Below are 25686 nucleotides of genomic sequence, written 5' to 3'. Positions count from 1 at the left end.
TAGGTAGTACATGTGTCCTTGTTTTTAATTGCCTTTGCTCTTGACAATTAAAACTTCTTCCCCAGGGATGTCATTAACCTTCATTAAATTACTTTCTGCCAGTATAAAACAATGCTCTACATTATGCAGAAACAAATAATATTCATAGTGTTACTTTTTACCATAAACTCCATAGTTTGTTGAAAATGAGTCATTAGTGAAAAATTTAACAGGCAGATATGAATAGACACAAAGTATGCCACTCTTGATCAGATTGATGGCCCCTCTATGTTGGTTTCTAGATTTTTATAACAGACACTGTATGTGAGTTTGACAGGAAAGAATAATGCATGCAGTTGACTGTGCAATAACATGTACAAACAGAAAAAAAATCCTGACCTCTATTAGCTATTATGATCTATTAAAATGGAGGTAACAAGACATTTTGATCTTCACGATTGAAACATTGCATATCTTTCAGTCACACAGTATTTAGTTAGCAGCTATTCATTATTAATGTTTTCATTGTTCATGGCAACTCTTTCACTCTCTGCACTCAATTCTGAACTGGGTAGTTTGAAAAACAGTCACATTAAACTTTATTAGCAAGTACTACAGAACTAGAGAAATATATAGGCAGCTTTAGTAATTATTTTTCATTCTCCTGATCATTGTTACAGCATTCTGGAGTAGTTGAGGATTTATCTAAATGGAGCTGAGCATCCTGGTGAACTCTCTCTCTCCAAAGTGAAATGCCTACCTCTTTAACTTCATGGCAGCGTTGCTATATGCTCATTTTGGTGACAGAACAGTGAAAGCAGCAACTCTCAAAAGCTACATTATCCAAGGTCATAAAAAGGTACAGACCAGCAGCATTTCAGAAGCAGGTTAGGTGTTCTATAAAGTGGGTCAGTTTTAGTTTCCTGTAGGATGTTTGACAGTGCTTTCTGGCATCACAGGCATTAATCTACAGCCCACCACAGCGCCTTTATGTTCCTAGCTCAAACTACAGTATTGTGTTTTTCTACCCATTAACCAAGGATAAATGACCTAGATATCATGCCTATCAAAGCCTCATTTTTCTTTTACCCTTTAATGTGCCACATTATCACACACAGAACACATTTGAAAGTATGTTGAGGGCGTAATGCAGGTCTTTGTGCATCTTTCTGAAGCTTCAGTTAGGGTTGAACAATAAGAATGTAATTCAGGATTTTTCTTCTTGTCTATTCCCACAGACTACTAACTTAGTCTATAGAGATGGAAAAGCTGGTAAAGGAAGATTACAGTGGGGCAAGACTACAGTGGTATATTTGTTTTTGTTAAGCATGAACCAGTTGTGATCACTACATTCTATGAATTACACCTTACATATCATGAGTCACTTTTATTAAAAGCATCATTACTACAGTTGGCAGCAATTTACATCTTATCTTACATGATAGCAATTTCCAAGGAGGGGTGGGGGGAATAAAAAGACATCACAAAAAAGAAAAACAAATACATTTACAAAGTCATGTCTGTAAACTTCAAGGCTACTTTAGAGTTGAGGTAATCTGTTTAGCTTTGTGGCTAAAGTAACAAAGTCCTTTAATTTAAAAAGGTACCTGATTTTTAAAAAAAATTGTTTTACCAGTGCATTACAAAATCACGAGACGATTTAACTGTAGTTTTATCCTGCAAGAACCTTTTCAGTGGGTAATTTCCAAAAGGTACTCTTCACATTCAACAGCTGCCTTATTATTGCTGTGTCTCAGGACCGAGAGACATTCACACTATCATGGAGATTGTCAGAGAATGTGTATGTGTGTGTGTGTGTGTGCATGTGCACATATGTGCACGAGTGAACTTCCATACAGTCAAAATGTTAAGAATGATATGTATGTTAAAATTCATCTTGACCTTCACAGCAAAAAAAATCAAAAAATAATAATTAAATATATAACTTCATACTTCCTTTCAGCAGCACTTCCTTCTATTTAGTGCCACTCTATAACAAATTGCTGCTTTATAATACCAATGGTACCCAAAGGAAAAAATAAGCAGAGCATTATGTCAATTTCCTTAAAAAGATATGATCACCTCTCCATTTCATCTCTTCTAGGGATAATAAATAATGCACTGCACAATACTTAATGACCAAGATACCTTTTGACTCATCTGTATAACATGACTTGAACTTTTTGTTTGCTACACTATGTTACAGAACAGCTTATAAAACTAAGTATGGACATTAACTGTGAGTGTAAACAGTAGGACTACCACTTGTCAAAAGTTTAAAACACTTGAACAGTAACTTGTACTGCTTATTCATCATTTTCATTGTTTTCTATTTCATCCCCCCCATCAAGTGAGTCTAATTCTTCACCCTGTGCTATTTCATCTTCTAAAGCAGAGGAATCTGCAGTTTTATCAAGGCTCTCCTCTGCATCACTGCCCTCTAGATTTTCTTCATCTTTAAAGGCAGCTCCTTCAGTTTTATCAGTAACCTTCACTTCGCTGGAGCCCACTGCATTCTGAAGTCCCGCTAATGTTGGGAAACCAGGTAGTGTCAATCCTCCCAATCCCGGAGGTAGAAACATAGAAGGGTAAAACAGGCCAGGGGCCATCGTTGACAGAAGGAAAGGATTGAAGGTTAGAGGGTTGGCAGGCAATCCAGTGTTGCTTGTGGTCGTAGCAGAGGCCGCCGCAGCAGTTGCACCAACAGATCCATTTGTAGAATCAGTAGCTGAAACTATGTCTGTGCTTTTCTCAGAGTCTTTATTCTCCTCTTCATTTTCATTCTTCTTTTCTTCTACTTTTGAAGTGCCATCTTCACTTTCTCCTTGACTGGAAGCCATAGTGGTGTTTCCAGAAGCAGCTGTTATTGGGTTATTCAACAATCCACTTAGTCCAAACATACCGGGCAACCCTGCCATACCTGGCAACATCAGAGGCAGCACAGCAGCTGGATTTTTAGAATCACCTCCAGCAGCAGCAGCAGCTGTCGCTAGTCCTGGAGGGAAGCCCATAAGACCTGCAAGTTGGAGAGATTGTAGGTTTTGTAAATTCTGAAGGCTTGCGAGATCCATTCCAGCAAACAGACTGTTCATTATCAGTGGGTTAATTCCCGATGTTGAAGCTACAGCAGCAGCTGCTGCAGCTGCTTTGGCAATTTCACTTTTTGGCCTTCTCCCTCTTCTGCTTGCACCCTCTTCCCGCACAACAGGACCTGTGAGAAGACGGTCAAACATGGATTCTGGAACAAAACCCTGGAGAGTGGCAAAAAAAGCACAAGCATACAATTATGCTTTCATTTACAAGGATGCCTGTATACTGAGCATTTTACATCATGCTCATGAGTCATAAATGTACATGATAAGGGGGTCTATTTATTCATCTTATTTTCCCCCCTCTGATATCAACATAATTTAAATCTATGAGTTTTAAAAGATCTCCCTAGTAAAAACTAGCTTTTTTTCATCACATTAAATCCAAGGAACACAACTGAAAGAAAATCTCAGAAGCAAGATGTAATGTCCAAAGGGCATGACCGAAATTTTCAATCTGATTCTTTTTAACTGAGGGTATGAAAGGCCAAATAGATGTGTGAAGCATTGCAGAAGCATTATATACTTCTTCTGACCTTATTTTACTCCAAAACATGACATCGCTAAATATCAAGAGCATAGTTGGAGGAGTTACATGGGATCCAAACATGGTGCTGAGTACTGTGAGTTGTTCACCTGAGAATAGGCTTACCAATGAAGCATATATAAATTCCATTAACATGTCATATCGAAGAAAAAGAGATGCTTAAGTTACATGAAGCATAGATACTAATACTTCCTTGACTGGGTAGCCCTCCACTGTCCCACACACCCTTGTCATCTCATGGCTCGACTATTGCAATGCCGTCTCCATGGAGCTGCCCTTGAAGACCACTCAGAAGCTGCAACTGGTCCAGAATGCAGCAGTCTGAGCAGTGTGGGCCTGTCTTGGCATGCCCACATGATACCTCTGCTTCACCAGCTGTACTGTTTGCCACTATGCTTCTGGGTGTAATTCAAGGTGCTGGTTCTCACCTAAAGCCCTAAAGGACATGGGGCCCACTTATTTGAGGGACTATCTTCTGCAATTTTTGCACAGTTGGTAAAAGCTGTCAGATTAGGCACACTCCGGGTTCCCTCATTTAAATGGTGTCTTCTTTTTGGAACCAGGAAGCACACCTTCCTGGTCATGGTGCCTGCCCTCTGGAATAATGTGCCCCCTAAGGATCTGGACAGCTACCACCCTGATGTTGTTCTGGAAAGCTTTGAAGACCTGGTTGTTCTCCCAGACCTTCAGGTTAAGGTGGATGGAACTCCCCGTTTTAGACATGTCTGATATTGATATCTGTTTTATAAATGTTGATGTTAAGTGTCTCAATTGCCATTCTGTTATTTCCCTTATTGTATTTATTATTTATTTTACTGTATTTGTATTTTTTAAAATATTGTGAGCTGCCCAAAGTAATTCTGGAGTTGGGTGGCACCAAAGTTGAATTGAATTGAATGAAGTCCATCATATAATTAAACCTATTACTTACAGACTGCTTAACAATGTCAGTCCAATCTGGAGCAACAGCAAATTCAGGATTTTCCTCCAGCCATCTTGGCAAGTCCTTCATTGGTGGGGCCATAGCACCACCCATCTAGTAATATATATTAAAGTTTAATTAAAGAAGATCTGCTATTTCATATAATGTACATAGTTTATCAAAATTAGCCTATTATTTATTTACGAATACTGATGCTGATTAACTGAACATGACAAATGGTTTATTAACCATTATTAATAAATTAAGTACCAAAAAAAGTTTGTCAAATAGCTTAAGAGTATTGCAACTCAAAATCCAAAATGATCACAGAAGCAAGCCCCCACCACCCCCGTGATGATTGAGGTGAGAGACTCAGAGAAATAACAACTCAAACTAGCAGCTACCCAGCCTCCCCCTGAAGATCTCCAATGAGGGAGAACTTTCCACTTTGATTCAATATAGATACTTCAAACAAAATGATACAGAATGTTTGAGATGACTGAGGTATGTCATTTTATAAAAAAGTAACATAAAAGCACCTATCTGAAAATTAAATAAAACAATAGATAGTCATAGAGGATATTAGTCAGTGCATTACCTTCTTCCCATTCCGTTTATTTACAACAGGAACCCTCTCTTCTCCAGTTAAGGTGTTTATATCCAATTTATTAGGATTTCGACATCTGTGCCGTTTTTGCTTCGGTTTCTGAAATGGGGAAAACAGCACATCTGCACTCTTCTAACGAAAGGAAAAAGACAATTATTTCCTAGACATTACTGCTTTAATTTGTATAAATATGTGCAAGAATATATTTTATCACTGAAAAAAACATTAACAAAGGCACATTAAAATATTATATGTTTTAACACTTATTATTTGAAAACTAAAACCTTACAAATAAGTAACAGAGACACAGTTTCAATACAAACATCCAAGCTCAAGCTTTTCAAATAGGTCAGATACTACAAAAATAATCTGAAGTTTTCAAGATTACAACTGTTTTGTTTAATTTACTGCAAAGTATTTTTTTAAATGTTCCAGGAAAAATATCAAATATAAACAAAAAAGTAAAATAATAAAATAGAAGGATACTGTTCACTTACTGGTACATAACTTGGCATATCAACAGTATACATGGGATGCAATTTAAGCCATTCAACTAAATCCTTGTTTTTAGGTGCATCCTCTCCCACTAGTCTGGTCCCATCTTCCATATTAATGACAGGAATATGAGTGTCAGGATCCAGTTGCCCAGGAGATGGAATGTTCCTTGGTGGAGGAGGTTCCATTTCTTCATCAAACACTTTGGTCACTTCTGCATCCTCCTGCAGAAAGTTGAAAATTCTATTAACTGTCAACATAATGCTAATTCAATAGGAGTGATGCATAAAACACATAATTTGACTGGAGAGTACTGTCAGCCTTTTAAACATTGTTAATAATGATAAACAACAGAAATTCAATCTTGCAAGTATTGCCAGATGTACATAGCTTTCAACTGAAGAGAATATTTGTAGCTCAGGGTTGAACTGTGGAGTCCTTGGTGCTCTCTGAGCCTTGCAGTTTTCTTGCAGACGTTTCATTGCCAGACTAGGCAACACCTTCAGTGCGAAAAAGTTTCACTTCAGTTTTTTGCACTGAAGATGTTGCCTAGTCTGGCAATGAAATGTCTGCAAGAAAACTACAAGGCTCAGAGAGCACCAAGGACTCCACAGTACATAGCTATCTCACCACTGCTTATACATACAGTTCTATGGGCAAGGCGAGGGGAAGCAAGTGAAAAATCTGTTGTGATGCCATGTGTGACAAAAATACATACAGTCATTCTGGTATCGTTGTTTAGAGCAGATGCATATGGCTATATGGTAAGGATAGACAACTTTTATCTGGGCTGGTGGAAACATCTGGAATTTTTAGGTCATGACGGATATGGGTATAAACTAGTATTAAAACACTAAGTTACAAGAGTTTATCTTGGCCACCCTTCTTATAACTCCAGAAAGTTCTGTACATCCTGTTTCATGCTCTTCTATTTTAAATGGATAGTTGGGCATTCTTTCAAACAAAACTATGGGCTGCAAACAACTATCAATTTATTTTCTAAAAAGGCCTATATGATCAAGAAGCATTGTTTTTAAATCAGATATTCCTGAGGGATAGCCATGTTAGGCTTTTTCAGCAACAGTCTTCTGTGACTCATCTGATGAAGCAGATTATGATCCATAAAAGCTTGTGATAATCAACTGTTTAATATTTAAGATATCACAAGACTCTTTGATGTTTCTATAAGTTTTTCCCAGATTTATTTCCTATATTCATATACCCCTGATTTTTCCCATTTGGAGAAGTTTAAAGAGACATGTCTCCCCTTAATTTCCATCAAAATACAAAAAAAGGAGAAAATGTTCTGGCATCACTTACTCTGAAGATATCACCAGCCATTCCTCCTAGAGCCTTTGGAGACTCAGATGGTTTTGTTTGTTTGTTTGTTTAACTTTTTTATTGGAGCCACCAGGAAATTGCCCATTCCTAATGTGGGGGTGCTCCAGAATTAAGCTAAATATTTTACCTTACCTATTCTGCAATATTCTACAGGCTGCTAGGGAGTTGCGTAGGGTCCACAGGTTGGCCCCTATGTTTTATCAAAGTGATCAAGTATTTTACTGCTGTATATACTATATACAAAAAAACCAAGATTATGGCAACCAGCTTGATTGATAACTGGCAAATAGAGCGAGAAAATGTAGAAGCAGTGAAAGACTTCGTATTTCTAGGTGCGAAGATTACTGCAGATGCTGACTGCAGTCAGGAAATCAGAAGACGCTTAATCCTTGGGAGAAGAGCAATGACAAATCTCGATAAAATAGTTAAGAGCAGAGACATCACACTGACAACAAAGGCCCGCATAGTTAAAGCAATGGTGTTCCCCGTAGTAACATATGGCTGCAACAGCTGGACCATAAGGAAGGCTGAGAGAAGGAAGATAGATGCTTTGGAACTGTGGTGTTGGAGGAAAATTCTGAGAGTGCCTTGGACTGCAAGAAGATCAAACCAGTCCATCCTCCAGGAAATAAAGCCAGACTGCTCACTTGAGGGAATTATATTAAAGGCAAAACTGACATACTTTGGCCGCATAATGAGAAGACAGGACACCCTGGAGAAGATGCTGATGCTAGGGAGAGTGGAAGGCAAAAGGAAGAGGGGCCGACCAAGAGCAAAATGGATGGATGATATTCTAGAGGTGATGGACTCGTCCCTTGGGGAGCTGGGGGTGTTGACGACCGACAGGAAGCTCTGGCGTGGGCTGGTCCATGAAGTCACGAAGAGTCAGAAGCGACTAAACAAATAAACAACAACATATACTATTTTGGGAAAAAAAATGAAAAGGAAGTATCTTCTTACTGCTGTCAGTGATGCTTGCTTGCTGCTTATAAATAAAAGGTCAAGACCTTCTACATTTTTCCTTCTTCCTCTTCTCCTTTTCATGGGTGGCTCTACATCAATTAAGGAACCATTTAGCAGATGTCTTGTGGGTGTGCGAGAGAGGCCTGCTTGTAGCAGCTCCATTTGAGTTTTAAAGGCATCAGACACTGGTGTCGAAACAGTAGATAACAGAAACTTTGAAGGAACAGCTGAAAAAGTTGAGGTAGAACTCGTTGCCTCCCGTGAGGCCTTTGATAAGTCTACAATTTTTTCTTGCCCATTTTCTGAGACAATCTGTGATTCTCGCAATTGGGCAACCATTTCCATTAAATTTCTCCTCTTGGCTGCCCTTTCAGCCTCAATTTCAATCTTCCTCCTCCGCCTCCTCCGCTGGCGTGGGACTGATAAATTGAGTACATCTTCCTAATAAAAAATTAACATATATCATTATGAGCAATGACTTTACCATTGCTTTCTTAAAAGAAACGTCTTCAATTTTCAGTACATTTTTGAAAGATGGAAGAAGCATAATATGATTGCACTGGCCCAATCAGTAATATTTTCCAGCCCAACCAATATTAGGTAAGTTAATTATGGTTTTTATTCTAATGAAAAATGTGTCATGAAAACTACTTTCAATCTAAATGGTATTTATTTTTATTTTCTCTATCAAAGATGAAGTTTATTGCCACACATGTTTTCTGCTATTTTGACCCTTTTCCTTTTGATTATACAAAACATGCCTTAGATAACTGAGGAGATATGGAGACATCTTCATTGCCACTGACGCTGGCCTGACCAACCATGGAGAGCTCAGCAAAGCTTCTTTTCTGCAGAGGGCTGTCCACAGCTGCTGGTGTATACCCAGGTATAAGCCCTTGGAAATCAAACATCTGGCGTCTATTTATTGGCCACTTTCCCTTCAGCACTGCTTCACAGATGTTGTCTAATCGGTTGATCATTACTCGATCCTAGAAAAGGAAAATATATAATTCTATATAAACTAGCCATCTCAATTTTGTCAATGCATTATTACTATACGGTTTTACTTGTTTTAAATCTAAAATAATTATAATTGAAATTCTGCATCAGAAAAGTATTCCCAATAACCCTGAAATTATATTGCAATGCAAATAAATGAAGAACAACAAACATTTCTGCTGTTGGTAATCCAGGTAAACAGGATAGACTACTGTAATATACTCTACATGGGGCTACCCTTGAAGAGTATCTGGAAGCTACTCTTCAAGGGTCCAAAATGCAGCTGCGTGGGCGATTTTGGGTACTCCAAGATCAGCACATATTAGCTCGTTGCTGCGCGAGCTGCATTAGGTGCCAGTTTGCTTCCAGGTCCAATTCAAGATGTTGGTTATCACCTTTAAAGCCCTAGGTGGCATGGGTCCAGGTTACCTAAGGGACCGTCTCATCTCCGTTACATCAACCCGTCCCACCCGCTCATGCAGAAAGGGCATGCTGCGGACCCCGCCTGCAAGAGAACTCCATCTGGTGGGGTCCAGGAGGCGGGTCTTCTCTGCAGCAGCTCCTGCCCTTTGGAACACTCTTCCCCCAGAAGTGGGGAGAGGAAGAACCACTCTTGGAGTTGGTTGGCTCCCAAGTCCTGCAGAGGCCGGTCTAGTTCCCCTTTGGGTGGTATTAGATCTGCCATTACTTGGATCTCATTACATTTTATATTTATTTATTGATATTGATATTTATGGATTAATGATATTATTTATGATTTTATTGAATTTTCAACTGTTTTATTGTGAACCGCCCAGAGTCCCCCGTATGAGGGAGATGGGCAGTGATAAAAATATGATTGATAGATAGATAAATAAATAAACAAATTGAAAGATGTATTTTTTCCTGAGCTTTTACTATTGCTTAGACATTTTCAAACTGAACACAAACTGACAAGTAATAGTGTAATTATAACCAATGGATAGTATAATCTTTACTCTCAACAACTTTGTCTTAGGTCAGAGCCCACACCACCTGCAATTCTGTCCTGGGAAGTGGTCCTTTATTAGTGTCACTATTAATAAAGTTCAGCTTTATGAAAAGGGTCCCAATCTAGGAACATCCCATAAATGTCAGTTCTCATTCCACACCCATTATCACTTCAAGTTCCACTCAAGCATATATACTGAAACAATTTAATTATACTCAAAATACAGGGAAACACAGTACAAAACATGCAATGCTGCATGGAGAATACTTTGAAACCTAATTGCATAATTTTGGGACTTTTAAGAATATGCTTTATAAAATGCTTTCTGACTTTTCTAGCTAAGAAAGTTATACTGCTGGTCCAACAATATTTGCTTTTATAATTTGGGTGCTATAAAGAAGACTATGTTTTCTTGAGCTGTTGATTACTGACCACATGAACATATTATATTTTCTGCTAGTGGTGTTATTTGTATTTTTGTACTATATTAATTTATTTACATTATTTATTTGAAGTTTACTGTAAACCAGCAATACATTAATTTAAGCCACTTTCTGTGGAAACACACAGTAACAATATATTGAACCGCAAATATTTGTCCAAAATAATTATCAATAAATATTAATTATCAATAAATAATTATCAAATAATTATCAATATTGAAATAAAACAGCATAAAAGCTGCCAGCAGATTTCAGCAGCTGCAGCCGGCTGCTTGTTTTCCCCAGGAATAAGCCTATTATAGCAAGGGTTATTTTCCCCTAATCCAGATGGCCCCGTTATGGTGATTAGGAAGCTTAAGACTTTTACTACTTTATTTTTCTCTAGTACCCACTGAAAACAGAAACTGAGATGTATATAAAGCTAATACAATTTCACTAGTATAGCTTGTGGTACCCTGAATGTGAGGGGTTTTTTTTTTTTAAATGAAAGCTATGGGATATTCTTACCTATTAATCCTTTTTAAGATTACAAGAAGCTAAAAAAAAATCCCATCTACATTACAACATCTAGGAAATATCATACTACTTACTTTTAAGTTGTTGGTTCCAGAATAGCATGCCTTAAGGGAACCCTCTAGGAGGTAGGGTAAAGGAAAGGAAGTCTCAATCTTAAAAAAATTACTTTATTTTCCCTGTCCCATTATTATGAAGAACAGCTAGAAAACCTCTATCTGAATCCTTTTCAGTTGTGAAAATTAGGAATGTTTAGCTACTGATGGCCAGGCCTGTAATACTTGAGTACCTCTCAACTCCCCTGAAGAGAATTTGCTCTATAGCTTTAGAGCAGGGGTGTCCAACCTTTTGGCTTCCCTGGGCCACAGTGAGTGAAGAGGAATTGTCTTGGGCCACACATAAAATATAGATAGATAGATAGATAGATAGATAGATAGATAGATAGATAGATAGATAGATAGATGGATGGATGGATGGATGGATGGGTGGGTGGGTGGGTGGGTGGGTGGATGCATGCATGCATGCATGCATGCATGCATGCATGCTGGGACCGTGCATCTTAATCCACCCCTAGACCCCCACCTTCTCCTGCCCCCTCCCCCAACAAACTCAGCAGCATCCCCAAGAAATGCTTGAGCCCCTGCCTCCCCATGCACGCGGGGACAGGCAATGCACCCTCTCCAAGGACAGGCACGCGGGACAAGGCAATGCAGTGCGGCAGGTGCAGGCTTGAAGGGCCATCACCGCAGCCACGCATACTCCCTCCCAGCGGCTGGGAAGGACGGAGAGCATGTGCTCTGCCTGCCCCGCACCCAGGCCAGCCCCCCGCCTGCACACCTGCCTTCCTCTTCCCTCCTCCGCTCGCTTGCTGGTGCCTTTGCATGCAGGAGGAGGAAGAGAAGTAGCAGCAGCAGCTCCCCACAGAGGGGGAGGCGGCTCTGCCGCCCACTCTTCTTTCTCTCCCCTGCTCCCCCCAGGAAGTGTCTTGCTCTGCGCTCCACTCTCTCTGCCTCTTGTTTTCACTTTCCACCCACTTTTCTTTCCCTCTTCCCTCCCCCCCACTTTTCTTTTTTTCTCCCACTTTCGGTCTGCACTTGGCTCTTGCTCCCAGGCAGCGGGAGCAGCAATTCCAACAATAGGCGCCGGCAATTCAAAAAAAAATTGCAAAATAATGTTAAAGGTTTACAATTTTGGGGGGCCGCATTACTAGCTGTTCAGAGCCGCATGTGGCCCATGGGCTAGACACCCCTGCTTTAGAGAACTGAACTATGATATACAGTATTAAAGTTCAGAGCTGATAACTCTTCAGAAATCAGATGGTAAGAATCATGCTATATATTGAACAAACCTTAGGCCAAAAAGAAAAAGCAAATGTTCTTTCATGAAGCAGCTGGGCTACTGATGGGTCTCCATCTTCCATATAAAATCCATCACGTGTTTCATCCCTTGCAGTGCTCAGGGATGCATTGCTTTCTTCATCAAAATTCTTACCCTGAGAAACCATTCCTGCTGAGAAATAACAATCATCAAAAATTAGCTCCCCAAAGTAGGACACTTATGATGATGATTATTTATACAATCATTGAGTTTTGTTCTGACAGTCTTTATTGGGAATTTTCTGTACATCATGTACAAAATTTCTGAGGTGAAGATAGGAGAAAAAAAAACCCTAGCAAATTCTGTTGGTGCAATTATAAATACTTAGTGAAATTTAGTATGCTATTTTCTTTTGTAAAATCACAATTTTCTAGTATGCTCTCTGACATACTTAGATTATATAATTCTTTTATATTCCATTTTATTATAGCTCTAAGTAAATAACACAGGTGACAGTGCTATTTCTAAAATGTTTACTTGGTACTCTTTATTTGTTAGAACTAAATAAAACAGTGGCTATCAAACTGTTTTCTCAAGCTCTCTTGTCCATTACTACTGATCTTTCTTTACAGCAACACAGCAGTGTTGATGGTTAAGCCTGTGTTCAGTTCTCAGAAAGCAATAATGAGGTCAAACATTCTTGGCAAGTGCCTTAAGAATATGGTACATAATCTCCTACAACACATAAGGATTTCTGGACAAATGTATAAATTCCTTGGTAGACAAATAAATGTGGAAAGGTTTATTGAAAAGAAAAATACTGAAGTCTTTTTTTAAAAAGTTTGAGCGACATTAGACTTAAGGAGAATCTTAAGTCCACTGGAAGGATGGCTAAGATCTGGCCTGCCAAGTATAGTCAATATAATTCTTAATTCATATTATTTCTACAATTACCTTCAGGTTGGGAAGATTCTTCTGACTTGTCATCATCATCAAGTTTTTCTTCTTCATCGTCTTCTGAACCTTTCTCAGAAATCGATTTAGGATCAACTTCCGTACTCAGTTCTATGTCCTTTATTTCACATTTAACAGCCTCAGCCTCAGCCTCCTCCTTATCACTTTTTACTGCAACATCTGCTGCTTCCTCCTCCTCTTTACTGCCAGACTTTCCTTTGGCTGGTATTTTTTCGGCTCCTTCCAGTTTAACCTCAGTTTGTTCTGCAGATTTTTCATCTTGTACTAGTGAGGTTGGGATAATAGACATTGACTGACTACAGCAAACACCCAGTGGATTTAATAGAGAGATGGTAGTCAGATTACCACCACCTCTATTTTGAGCAAAGTTTTTATGAGAATCAAGAAAAGAAAGTTCAGGGTCATTCAGGATATGATAATCTGTCCTGCTGACTCCATGTTTAGCAGCTCCAATCAATAAATCTCTATCATGTTTGCCACACTCCCACCATTCTGGTAAATCCAAACTTGGCTGACACAATTTTAGCCTCTCTGCCAATAGTGGGTGATGGAGAACCTGCTCTCGGACTTTCCGCAAGAGTTCTATGCGATATAAAGTTCGAGAAGCACGTTCTTCAGTGATAGGCTCAATCACAGTAGAAAGATCAGGAGGTTCTGTAAGGAAAAAAAGGGGTACATAGAAATTAGGAAAGTTTTAAAATTACTACATATCAAGCAATAGCCTACACATTTTTTTAAGAACAGGTTTTTTTTTTAAGTTGTATAATATAGGTTATAATGAGGTTTCAAATAACTGCCAAATTAAAACGAACCCAACCCCACCCCACCAAAAAAGGCTGAATCAAATGCAGCTGTAGTTATTTTCTGCAAGTGCAGAGAATCTTAGTTGCTCTTAATTGTACCAAGCTTGGCTTGAGACCTTAAAAGTCAGTTGCTGAAGAGTTCGAGTCAGTTGCTCATTTTTTTTCATTTTCATCCTTTACTGAAATACAGGGTAGCATAGTGGTCAAAATGTGGGACTAGCACTGGAGGAGTTCAAATCTACTCTTAGCAGTGGAAGCTCCCTGGGTGGCTTTGAATCAACCGCATTCATTCAGCCCAAACTATCTCACAGGAATGTTGCAGGGAAAACCCGGAGGAGGGATGCTATGTTTTCTGCCTTGAGCTCCTACAGAAAAGCCAGATATAAATCTAACAAATAAAAAGTAAATAAATAGATAAACCTTAGGTCTATGTGCTAATTCAGAGAAGGAAGCAGCACTCCTAAAAGCACTGTTATTAGTCGCAACCATTCTATGGAGGAATTCATCCTACTCATCTGAGTGTTAGAAGTCTAGTGGGAGCAAGGGTGCCTATAATAAGCCCCACCTACAATACCCCAACATATTTCAAACATGCCTTCCCTGTTCTTGTCACATTTAGGCAGTAAGGTCTTTAAGTCTGAAGGCAACTTTTACTCCCATTTGCTTTAATGTGAATTAACAGAGCTCTAATTCTGTCCTAATGTTACATAATTAGAACTCTACAGTTGCAAGACTACAGCATGTGACTGGCATGGATGCATGTGTGTTCACAACAACTGGAAAGCATGAAAGTGTAAAAGGGAAAATAAATATGGATCCTTAAAAATCTCCACCTGTACTTTTCTAGTGTCACCACCTCTAATAAATGGCAGTTTTTAGTATTGTGGAAAACAGCGGGCTTGCCTTCATCTGGTTTGGCTGGCATTCGACACACTCGCCTGCACATAGCTACAAAACAACTGAAGTACTTCTCCAAACTTTCATCAGATTTCTTATCAAGCCTGGCAAAGGCTCTGAACTGGTTCCAATCAAACTGCTGCTTTATAGGTTCAAAAATAACTCCAAAAGTAGATACGACACGATAAAAATCTGCTTCCTCTCTTCTTGTCCACCTAAAAACAAAGAGATGAGCATGTCAGGACAGTTCTAAGAGTCCAACTGAATATCAGGTTCTATTTTAAAGACAGTAATTATGTTGCAAGGCAACGCTAGTTCCTATGACAAGGAAGCCTGAAGAAACTCACTTTTGGCGTTTTTCTGTTATTATAGCTTCTCTTTCTGCTTCCAAAGCTCTCACTTCTTCACGAGGTCGCCGTCGACGCCGGTCAGTCTTCATTAGTGCTTCTTGCCTCATTTGCTGCCTTTTATAGCTACGTTGATAGGCAGTAATGAGGCGGCGCAAGCGAGTAGTCAGGGTTGAAGTGTTTGGCCAGTAGAGTTGACCAAAATCAGCGCTATTTTCACTGTGCTTGCCTGGAGGATATTATCAAGGATGGTAAGAAGTATTCATAACTAAAGATAAATACCAATTTGCAATACACAATCTTAAAAATATGCAACAAAACACCTTTGATAATACATCCCTCTTCAGAATTAAAAGAAATTTCATGAAATGATCTTTGCAATTACTACCATGAACAATTTTCTTAACTGTATTCCAGTGGTAGTATTTAACTATATTAGATAACCCAGATGACAGTGTTCATACTCAATCCACTTTGTGTGATTTTGTATACACTTAGAAATTTAGACTCTTGTCTTAAATGATTTTGCTGGTTAAGTTTTGCCACTAATTAATTCATACCACATATTATATATGAAATAAAAATATGTAAAAGAATAATAGAGGTAAAACCACCAAAATGCATTTAGCACATTTCACATAGTCTATACCATAAACAAGTTGATCCATAACATACATCAGATCACATATTTATCATTATCCTCTCTCTTCTTCCCATTCATCACCAAATTTTTACAAAATCTTACCCGCATGAAGCTCTATGGATTCTTCCTTGTCAGAAGGTGAGTTTGCAAATTCCTTTGAAAAAAAGAATAATATATTGAATAATATAGTTTCAAGGAAGCACAAAAAGTAAATTCCAAAGACACACACACACACACACAGAAAACACAGTTTCAAAATAACCTCATTATAAACTGTAGGTATTATAAAATATTAATATTATTGACAACAACATTTGTATGTTTGTGTCTCTGCATTAGCATGTCAACAGATTCTTACATCAATTTCATCCTTGAATGGAATTCTGGTTGGTTTATATTCTGGGTCTTCATCTTCTCTATCGAAATCACCTCTAAATGAAATAAAATCCAGAAAATAATATCAGAGCTAACATTTTCAAATGTTGACTATCCAGTATCATGAGGGCAATAAAAAGAAAAACAAAGAATCCTGACATCTCCAGCAAAGGCAAATCTCCCCCAGCAATAAATATTATAATAAAAAATTATTATGTTTTATTTTCTTCAATATAAATATTAGTTTGAAACATTCCTATGTATGAGAATCACAAATGTGATGCAATAGGTGAAGTCAGGCCAGCATACACAATACAGTTAAAGTTTATTAATTTTTTATAATGTCCTGCTTACCCATCACCACCATCTGTTAATAGATCTGTCCCTCTCTGCTCAGCAGCAATGGCCTTGGCATCAGGCATGCCAACCCGTTCCAGAAAACATAGAGTAGAGTCTGCTCTCATAGAATTGTACTTCTCATAACCTGCATTTAGATAAACATACAAAACACCAACATCTATAAACAAGAATTCTTACAGGTTATACTTTTATACTGATCATAAACTAAGAAAACCTTATTTTAAAAATTCCTTTAAGTAATGATACTGCCAATGAAGATCCTGAAATATGTGTGAGTAAATGATATAAGAGAAAGATAAATACAAGGATAAATATTCATACTCAGCACCTAGAGAAAACTGCTTACTAGTTGCCCTTCTTCCATTACATGCAACATCTCCCAAACTACCTCCTTTTGGTTGTTCTGGTCCCACTGAAACCAGGGCGTTACACTGGAAATACATACATAGGCACATACATAGGATGATGCATATCTGTAATATGATACTGCTCCCATCATGGTTTTCAGACTTCTTTTTTTTCTTATTGACCACATTGACTAGATAGAAAATGGTAGATCCCAACAGTGCATGGCACACACATGGTTTTTAGGCTAGACTTGCCTCAGCTGAGCCCACAAAACAGAACTCCTATATACAGGCAGAGCAGCACAATTCAATTAGGATTTATTCCACAGTACACTCTCCTTAACTGCTGTACAGCCTCAAGCCAAACTGTAATCATGAAAGGTTTTATAAGCCACCATTCTCCCCTTTAGTCAATTTAGGCTACCAAGAATACTGCAGCAACCTCCACAGAGTTGGGATTATAATCAGGATTTGCCTACTGTATATATCATGCCAGCTCTACATCCGTAGTCTTTCAAAGTTAACAAGGCTGCATCCCACTCAAGGGAGCCCAGAGTTCTCAGCACTGACATTTGTGAAATATTGCTTGGAACAAAGCCCAGGAGGCACTTGTACAGATTAATAGCAGAGGTTAAGCCCACCATCCACTTTGACACTGGCTGGCAGAGTTAGTAAGTGAACCATGTTGGAAGCAGAGTTTATGGAGATCTGTAAAACTATTTGGCTATTATTTAAACAAGTATGGTTTTGTGTTATTTACAGCCAAGAAAGTAATGTTTTCTTCAGAAATATTCTGCAAACATTTAAAAACAGCATCTGATATTTACAACTCAAATACATTTTTTTAATGCAGAAGGAAAAAAAAGGAACAGAAGCCAACAGTTCTTTGGAACTATACTTGTTAATATTGTGACTGAATATTGGTATAACAGAAAGCTTTACCAAGGAGTTCTGTTCAAAGTATGACATCACTTACCATGTTTGAACACTCCAATTAAAAGAGATTTATCTGCTTCTTTATCCCACCAGTCTGTAGGAACTTCAGCATGAAATGGTTCAGGAATCCAAATATCAATCTCACTATAAAAGAGTCAGCATTTCCAAATAATTTTGAATACTGGCATAAGTGTCAGAAGGACAAACTTGTATAACTGGAACTACACAATAAATTCAGTTATCCAAATAAACCAAGACAGTATACTTTCTCCCACTTTAAACCTTTGTATTAGATCTACGGATCAAAATTATTCACTGACATTCTGTCAAAGTAGTTTTCTCCATGAAATGAACAATTCTTCATCCGTACTGAACAACCAAAGCATGCAATGTTATAATAAAAGAGCTTGAACAGATATGTTTAATCTTTAACTTTTTACGATCAAAAATAAATATTCACATGAATGGCAAGCATGAAGCAACAAATAAACTTGAATTTGCACTAACCTTGAATCAGAACCCTCTAAGATCTTGTCAGCTTGGTCCCCTATAACTTCTTGCCTCAGATAGTACAGCATGCGGACACGCAGCAGGACCCTGGAGAGGAAAACAGAGAGGGGAAAAAGTTCTTAACTTCAGGACTGTTTGCCAACAGTGGCTTTTGGCAGCTGCTGCTGTTCATCCATCATCCTGCCAAGGCTGATTAGCCATGCTGTATGGTAAGCTTGAAGCGTGACAGATGGTGGCACATAATCACCTCTGTGTGGTGCTTTCTGTTGGCTTCCAACAGGCCTGCCTGGCAACCGCTTAGACTGCACAGAGAGGGATCGAGCTCAGCCCAACCCAGGCGCATTTCATTTAGTTCTACCTAGTGCGGCTTGTGAAGTTTAGACACGTACTCTACCACTGCCTCTGAAGTATTGAAGCAAGTTTGTAAACAACTGAGCAGATGGCTTTCAGTAACTGTTCTGCTTCATTATCTCATAAAATTTCCTCAGCTGCTGCCTTAATACCATTTTTGGAAGCACATCAGAAGTTGCAGGAATAAACGAGATATAAAATCTGGTTTTACTACCTTACAATAAACCCCCAATATGGAATGTTAGACTTGTTAGATTACACAAATCTTTGCTTTAGAGAATGGGAAAAAGTCAGTGTTTCCTGAAGAAATGATTAAAAAAAATTTTTTTTGCCAGATTTATTCCTCTATTACCTATTTACCTTAGAAGACAACAGAAAGTACCTATGTTTAGCTTTACTGTGTAATACCTCTAAAAAAATACCAAAATTTATTTTGGAGCCATAATCCTATATTCATATTCAAAGACCAAATTGATGTAATTAAACATCTACTCTCTTCCATTCTCAGTGATGCTAGAAAACTATTTAAAAAATACACTGAAAAAACATATTCTACTTGAAATACTAATGACCATCTCACCCAGTGATGTGAACTGGCAATATGTGCACCACATCTGCCCCCCTGCAGTTTTCAGAAGCTCCTCATCCCCACAGAGTAATGTTGGCCAACTGGGAAAAAAGTCCAAAGGTATTCCTGCCTTTTACTTGGCCAGCCATGTATTCCTAGCACATTGTGCAACATCCCTGAAGCTTCTATCCCAGCCCTCTCCTCATGGTTATAAGACATCCTAAAGCACTGCAATATTGCAAAGTCTTTGGGACACTATCTCGTTTTGTGTAGTATGTCTACAGAATAAAAAGCAATATCTGAGACACTGTTTCTAATCTAGCAATCATCCTACACAAATGCAAAGCATCTGGCAACACAGGCAGCACCTAGTAGAGAACCTCCTAGTATGAAAAGAGCATAACTTATTCAACAGCTGCCTTATATAATATTATCAATTCATTATTTGATATACATATACATATATTAAATGTGTATGGATGTCCATCTACCAGAGGAATTCTGAATGACAAACAAGGATAAAAACATAATACAATTTAAAGAAATAGAAAAAAAAAAGAAAACTTTGAGGATCCAATAAAAATTGCTTTGAGATGGGTGGTGACAAACTCCGAAATGTATATATGTATGTATGTATGTATGTATGTGTATATATATCAACCTATCTATCTATCTCATACCCATAGATCACATATAACCATGCCATCCTCCATTGCCTGGGGGAAAACTCAGGTCTTCACTAGCTTCCTGAAGGTCATTAGGGGTGGATTTCTCTACATATAGAAGGAGCATGTGATGCTACCCAAGCAAACAGCTGTGCTGCTCTTGGACTTCCCCTGTCCCTGGCAGATAACTGGCATTTCTGTCTTTAAATAACAAAATACTCCAGAGACTTTGGTGGTCTCTGACAAGTGAGCACTGGAAGGGTTCTTCAGCTGGTCAAGTACATTATTCTCTGTTAATATAACAACGGGGGGTGGGGGGGAGTCAGGGTTTGCATGACTGGGTTCAGACTTCTAAGTTGTTTAGTTAGGGAAGATCCAGTCCTCCAAGATGAAGGAATTGGCCATCCTGGTTCTAGCCAAAAACAAGCCATTTGCACACAGAAATGGGCCTATCCAGCCCCGCATCTACCCTTTTGATTTCAGAGATTGTTTTATTTTTTTAAAATAGTATTAATTTAATGACACCATTTTGAGATTATATTGACCTTCAACTCTTTTGTACTTGTTTCTTCCTTTTTACACAACTTTTCAATTATTTATCTTATATGCTAAAAATAAGTTTACTTGGGATCATGTTATCCAGTTGAATGTTCTCTGCAATATATGCTAATGTAAAATATAAAAATCACTATTTTTTAATTTTTTTATTCAGTAAGACAAGTCAATAATGTGCATATAAGCACATATTGACTGGGATACAACCCCCACCCCCATCATTAAGCAAGCAAAAATGCATCTAATATAAAATTACAATGTGCTTTTACTGCTCCCTTCAGTTGAATAGGGAAAGAAGAAACATATTACTCAAGAAACAGAAGTCAATAGCAGCAAAAAATTCATAACTCTTTGTAGTATTCTGGTGAGTGCATTAATGTACTTTAACTCCTGTGTCTAAGTAGGGATAAGGAATCTGTGGCCTTCCAGATGTTCCTAGCACCCCTCACTCTTGGCCAGACTGGCAGGAATTACTTGGAACTGTAGTTCAGTAACTCTGGAGGGCCAAAGGTTTTCCATCTCTGGCCTAGATATTTTAAATTATCTTAAGCAGCTTTATGGATCCTAACAATAGCTTTTGGCTTATCATAATAAACAGCAATACAGGTACTCCTTGTTTAGTGACCGTTCATAGTTACAATGGTGATGAAAAAGTAATTTGCAGTCCTCACACTTACGACCTTCGCAGGTCTGTATAGCAAAGGAAAGCTGAAGTAAGATCATAAGCACAGTCATGGTTTCACTTAGCAACCACTTAACAACTAAATTGCTTGTCCCAATTGTGGTTGCTAAACAAGGACTTATATCAGACTTATATAATTTACATCAGCTAAACACTGTGGAAAAAGAACAAGTAGAGAGAAAATCAAATCAAGAGTAGTAAGTCTTTATGTACTAATTAAAGCAACACCAGCATTTTTCTCCCCCTTGTACACATTATTGATAGCATAGCTAATATAACTTTCAGATTAAAAATATGCCAGGAAAATTCAGGTGTTACCTTTGTGCATTCAGTTCAATGTTTGAAGGGTCTAAGTTACCCACTCTTTAAGCATGATTGTATGCTTGGGGGATCCTAACTCTACATGCAATCATCCACATGTGGGTTGGAACCCTGATTGTGAAGGGTTCCAGCTCATGTTAAGTGATGCAAGGACACAAAGCTTCCAGTTGCAGACAACTGCATTGCAAGCATGGAGACACCCTTTCACTTACATCACTAGAATGATATGGATTATTCTGATGTGCTCTACAAGCTGCTGACCTTGAAGAACACTAATGTCCATCTCTACTACATGAGCTGCATTAGTTACCAGAAAGCTTCTGGGTGAAGTTTAAGGTGCCGGTTACCACCTATACAGCCTTTCATGGCATAGGCCCTGGGTCTCTGAAGGACTCTCCCATCTTTTCTCCCCACCCTATAAGATCTGACAGAACAACCATGCTTTCTGTTCCATCCATTAAGCAGAGTCATCTCATGGGACCTAGGAAGCTCACTGTCTCTATCATAGTGTCTATCCTTTGGAACAGCATCCACCCAGATTCTTGGTTAGGATTTGTTACCCCATTATATTTTCTCTTATGTTTGCTTTTTTATTTCTAGATATTGCATCTGTTTTTAATCTTTATGTCACCCACAGTCAATGTTGAGTTGGTCAGCCTTCTAAGTCAAAAGAGTATGAGAGAGAGAAGGAGAGAGAGATGACTGTGAGAGGGGAAGGGCTGCTTACCAAGACCCACTGTTGGACTAAACACAGTAATATAATGCCTGAAAAGGGCTAGAGTATCCTGGTCATATTATCTATATAACAGAAGATGAGACTGGAAATTTATTTATAAATTTATTAATCACTATGCTCAAAGCAACTTTAAGCAGCTTGCTTACTTATTTATTTATTTAGAAATTTTCAATGGCCATCTATCTTAAATACATATCTTTGAGTGGTTAACAACCAGTTTACACAATCAATCAATCAATCAATCAATCAATATATAAAAAGAACTCCTATAATCAAACAAAGAAAAAATAATCCACTACAAAAAAGCCAAGACGCCATATAATAAACTTGCAAAATGGACTCATGTATACTGGACTTCTCTAACATCCTGCCCCTATGCATGAGGAAAAAGCCAGGTCTTAACAGCATTCTAGAAGGCCAAGGGAATGCACGAAAGCCACAGCCGTCAGTGCAATAATAATAATAATAATAATAATAAACTACACAATAAGTGAATTACAATATATAATTACAATTAAAAATTGTAATTTGTAGACTTTTGATGATGAGCAGGTTAACTACTGTATTTAAGAAGACAATATACTTCCTAATACAGAAATTATGATGAACATGAATTAAATGTCTTTTATTGCACATGATTCATTTTCATCAGATGGTTAAGTCCTGAATAACATCAACAATTATACAGTATTTTCATCTTATATAGCCTTCAAAATCTCAACATTTCCAGTAAGGGTAATTTCAAAATAAACATGATTAAAGTTATAGCCTGTTCTTTATCTCATCTCATAATGTCTATAGGACATGTAATATAACTTAATACTTCATTTGAATGGTATGTAAGGATTAAATACCACACATCAGGTTCATGACAAATAATAAGTCCAGTAATTCAATGAACTAATACCAACCATGTTTTAAATACTGATATCAACTTATATTAACCATAGTGAGAACACAATGGGCAAAACTGTATCCCAAGAAAATGTTAACCATTTACCAAAATAAGAATGCTTATAGATCCATCCTAGTAAATATTTCAGCAGAGGGAAAGTGACAATAAGGACAGCAATTTAGGAACAACTACTAAACAGGATTTGCTGTACTTCGTTGAAAAACATATTTGTATTATTTCCAAAGATTTAGAATTGGAACAGTAGCACAGCAAAGCTGATTTTGCTAAACACTACACAAGTGAAGCTTTGCCATGATAGCTACAGTACTTCTTTAGTGTTAAAATTAAAACTGTCTCCTTAGAAAACTTGACTGAAATTAATAGCATAGAGAAAGCCACCTCTATGCATGAAAGCATAGAGAAAGCCATCAACCAAGTTGATTTTGAAGTGACAAATGATGAAGCATAATTTGAAGGTTATCTTTATAGTAATCTATGTGACCTACATTATGGTCCTAGAATTTGAGTTCCATGAAAACATTCAAGCTGAAGTCAAGATGAGGGAAAATTGATTAACTTACTTATTACAGTGATGTTTGAGATGTTTCTTATAGCTGTCCTCCTGAAACAAGGCATCTGGATTACAGCTGGCTAGCCAGTCAGCATTCTGTAGCACTGGTTGTGAACTCTGAGCTTTTACTTTTTTGCCTTTTCTCCCCCGGGGCACTGGAGCAGACAAGCCTAAGAAATGTACACATGCATGGGTTTTGAGCATTAACTCTGACACCATGTTAAAATAGGCCATCTGCCTATGAAATCACTTTCCCGCAGCCCTTTAAAATTATGGTATGGACTTCTAGGAAACTAGGTCTTACCAATTATACCATTCCATTCCATGATTATCATTATCACAGTTAAAGGCTCTATGCAATAATTGATAAAAAAATTTAAAAAACACAGAATGTCATTGCACAATTCACCCTCCTAAGCATTCTGCTTGCAATCCTATGCACTTACCTGGGCATTAATCCTATTTTAACTCAGTTTCTGAGTAGGCATGATTAGGATTGTGTTGTAAATTATGAAAGGCACTAGTTGCAGAATAACACAAACATACTACAACATATTCTACATATGTGTAATTTAAAGAGATTGTAGAACTTAATTCATTAGCTGAATTTGTGAATTTGTGCCAAAGTTAAAAGTATTTCAGTCCCATTAACATGAAATAAGAAATGTCGGGATGTAATAATGTTTAGCTGTGGCTGGATCATGTTCAATGTTTACATCCCATTATTCTGCCAACAAACTTAAAATAATGTTGTAGCCTTCCAGCAACTCTGAAACAGACTGCTCACTTAAAGCAATCCAGTGACCTTTTCCCACACAGAAGCAAATGCTAAAGAACTATACAACATATGCTAATACAAAAAGCTTATTTAATGCAAAATGGGAAATCATACATAGCTAAGTAGCAATTTCAATCATTTGTAATTAAAGCAAAACGGCATTTTATAGAGAAAAGACTAAATTTAGGGTTCTGATATTGAGGATTTTAATGTAGTAGATATAGTGGTAAAAGGAAGTTCATGAACCCTTTAGAATTATGTGTAATCCTGTGAGAGATTCTGATTAAACAAACAATACCTGATTAATGTACAGTATGGTGTTATGTCTTTAGTTTTTAAGCCAACATTCACTACCTTTGTTGGGAAAAGTTGTGAAGTCCAAGGATAATCAAATCTCTTAATGAGGGAGGTTAAATCAGAGGTTCCAGTAAATAAGATGATAATCATATATGAATTTGAGAGGCCATCCCCTATTAAAAAACCTTGAATGTTTATGGCCACAATCCAAGTCTGCTCAGCACAGAGTCCCTCCGGTGGGAGGACATGGGCGGTGACAAATTTAATAAATAAAAAAAAAAAGTCTGATATCAGTATTCATCAGTCTACCATCAGGAAAACACTTAATAGTAGTGTGCATGGAAAGATATTACGGATGAAACCCCTTCTCTCATAAAGTGCATGGCATCCATCTCAAATATGCTAAACACCCCCTAAACGATACAGCAGTTTTAATGGAACAATATTCTATGGACATATGGAATGAAAGTAGAAGTTTTAGTGTTAATGAGAAGCATTATGTATGGAGAACGTAAAATAATGCATTCCTAACCATGGAACACAGTGGTGGGAATATCATGGTTTGGGACCCCTTTGCAAATTCAGGCCCCAGACATCTCACTATAACTGAGGGAACAATGGACTATGGATTGAACTAGCACATTCTACAAGGTAATATCAGTACAATTGTCCATGAGTTGAATCTTAAATGAATGTAGGTCATAAAGCACAATAACGCTAAACACACAGGTAAAACTATAACAGAATAGCATAAGTAGAAGTAATTTCATTTTTGGAATGGCCAAATCAAAGCTTTAATCTTAACCAAACTGAACTTCTGGGACATAACCTGAATGAGAAGTTCATGTAGGGCAGTCCAAAAATTAGATGAAGCAGTTCAGTAAGAAGA

At 37.8% G+C, this 25686-nt stretch overlaps 1 protein-coding gene across 1 annotated transcript in view; it reads right to left on the bottom strand.

Annotated features, from left to right (window-relative positions):
- Nucleotides 1–1351: 1351 nt before the first annotated feature.
- The window catches only part of CHD7 (chromodomain helicase DNA binding protein 7), a 203949-nt gene continuing 179614 nt past the window's right edge, over nt 1352–25686 (bottom strand). Inside the window, exons 24-39 of the mRNA XM_063299329.1 lie at nt 23733–23892; nt 18376–18465; nt 17909–18012; nt 16580–16709; nt 16209–16281; nt 15953–16004; nt 15208–15436; nt 14867–15075; nt 13140–13814; nt 12217–12377; nt 8701–8932; nt 7941–8380; nt 5642–5863; nt 5136–5276; nt 4547–4651; nt 1352–3230 (exon numbers count right to left, since the gene is read on the bottom strand). Coding sequence (XP_063155399.1) covers nt 2286–3230; nt 4547–4651; nt 5136–5276; nt 5642–5863; nt 7941–8380; nt 8701–8932; nt 12217–12377; nt 13140–13814; nt 14867–15075; nt 15208–15436; nt 15953–16004; nt 16209–16281; nt 16580–16709; nt 17909–18012; nt 18376–18465; nt 23733–23892 — 3968 coding nt within the window. The 3' untranslated portion in view covers nt 1352–2285. The remainder of the gene's footprint in view (nt 3231–4546; nt 4652–5135; nt 5277–5641; nt 5864–7940; nt 8381–8700; nt 8933–12216; nt 12378–13139; nt 13815–14866; nt 15076–15207; nt 15437–15952; nt 16005–16208; nt 16282–16579; nt 16710–17908; nt 18013–18375; nt 18466–23732; nt 23893–25686) is intronic.

The sequence above is a fragment of the Candoia aspera genome, chromosome 3, assembly GCF_035149785.1.
Source record: "Candoia aspera isolate rCanAsp1 chromosome 3, rCanAsp1.hap2, whole genome shotgun sequence".
Taxonomy (NCBI): domain Eukaryota; kingdom Metazoa; phylum Chordata; class Lepidosauria; order Squamata; family Boidae; genus Candoia; species Candoia aspera.
Note: the sequence above shows the minus strand (reverse complement) of the source record. Positions and strands in the feature narration are given on the sequence as shown.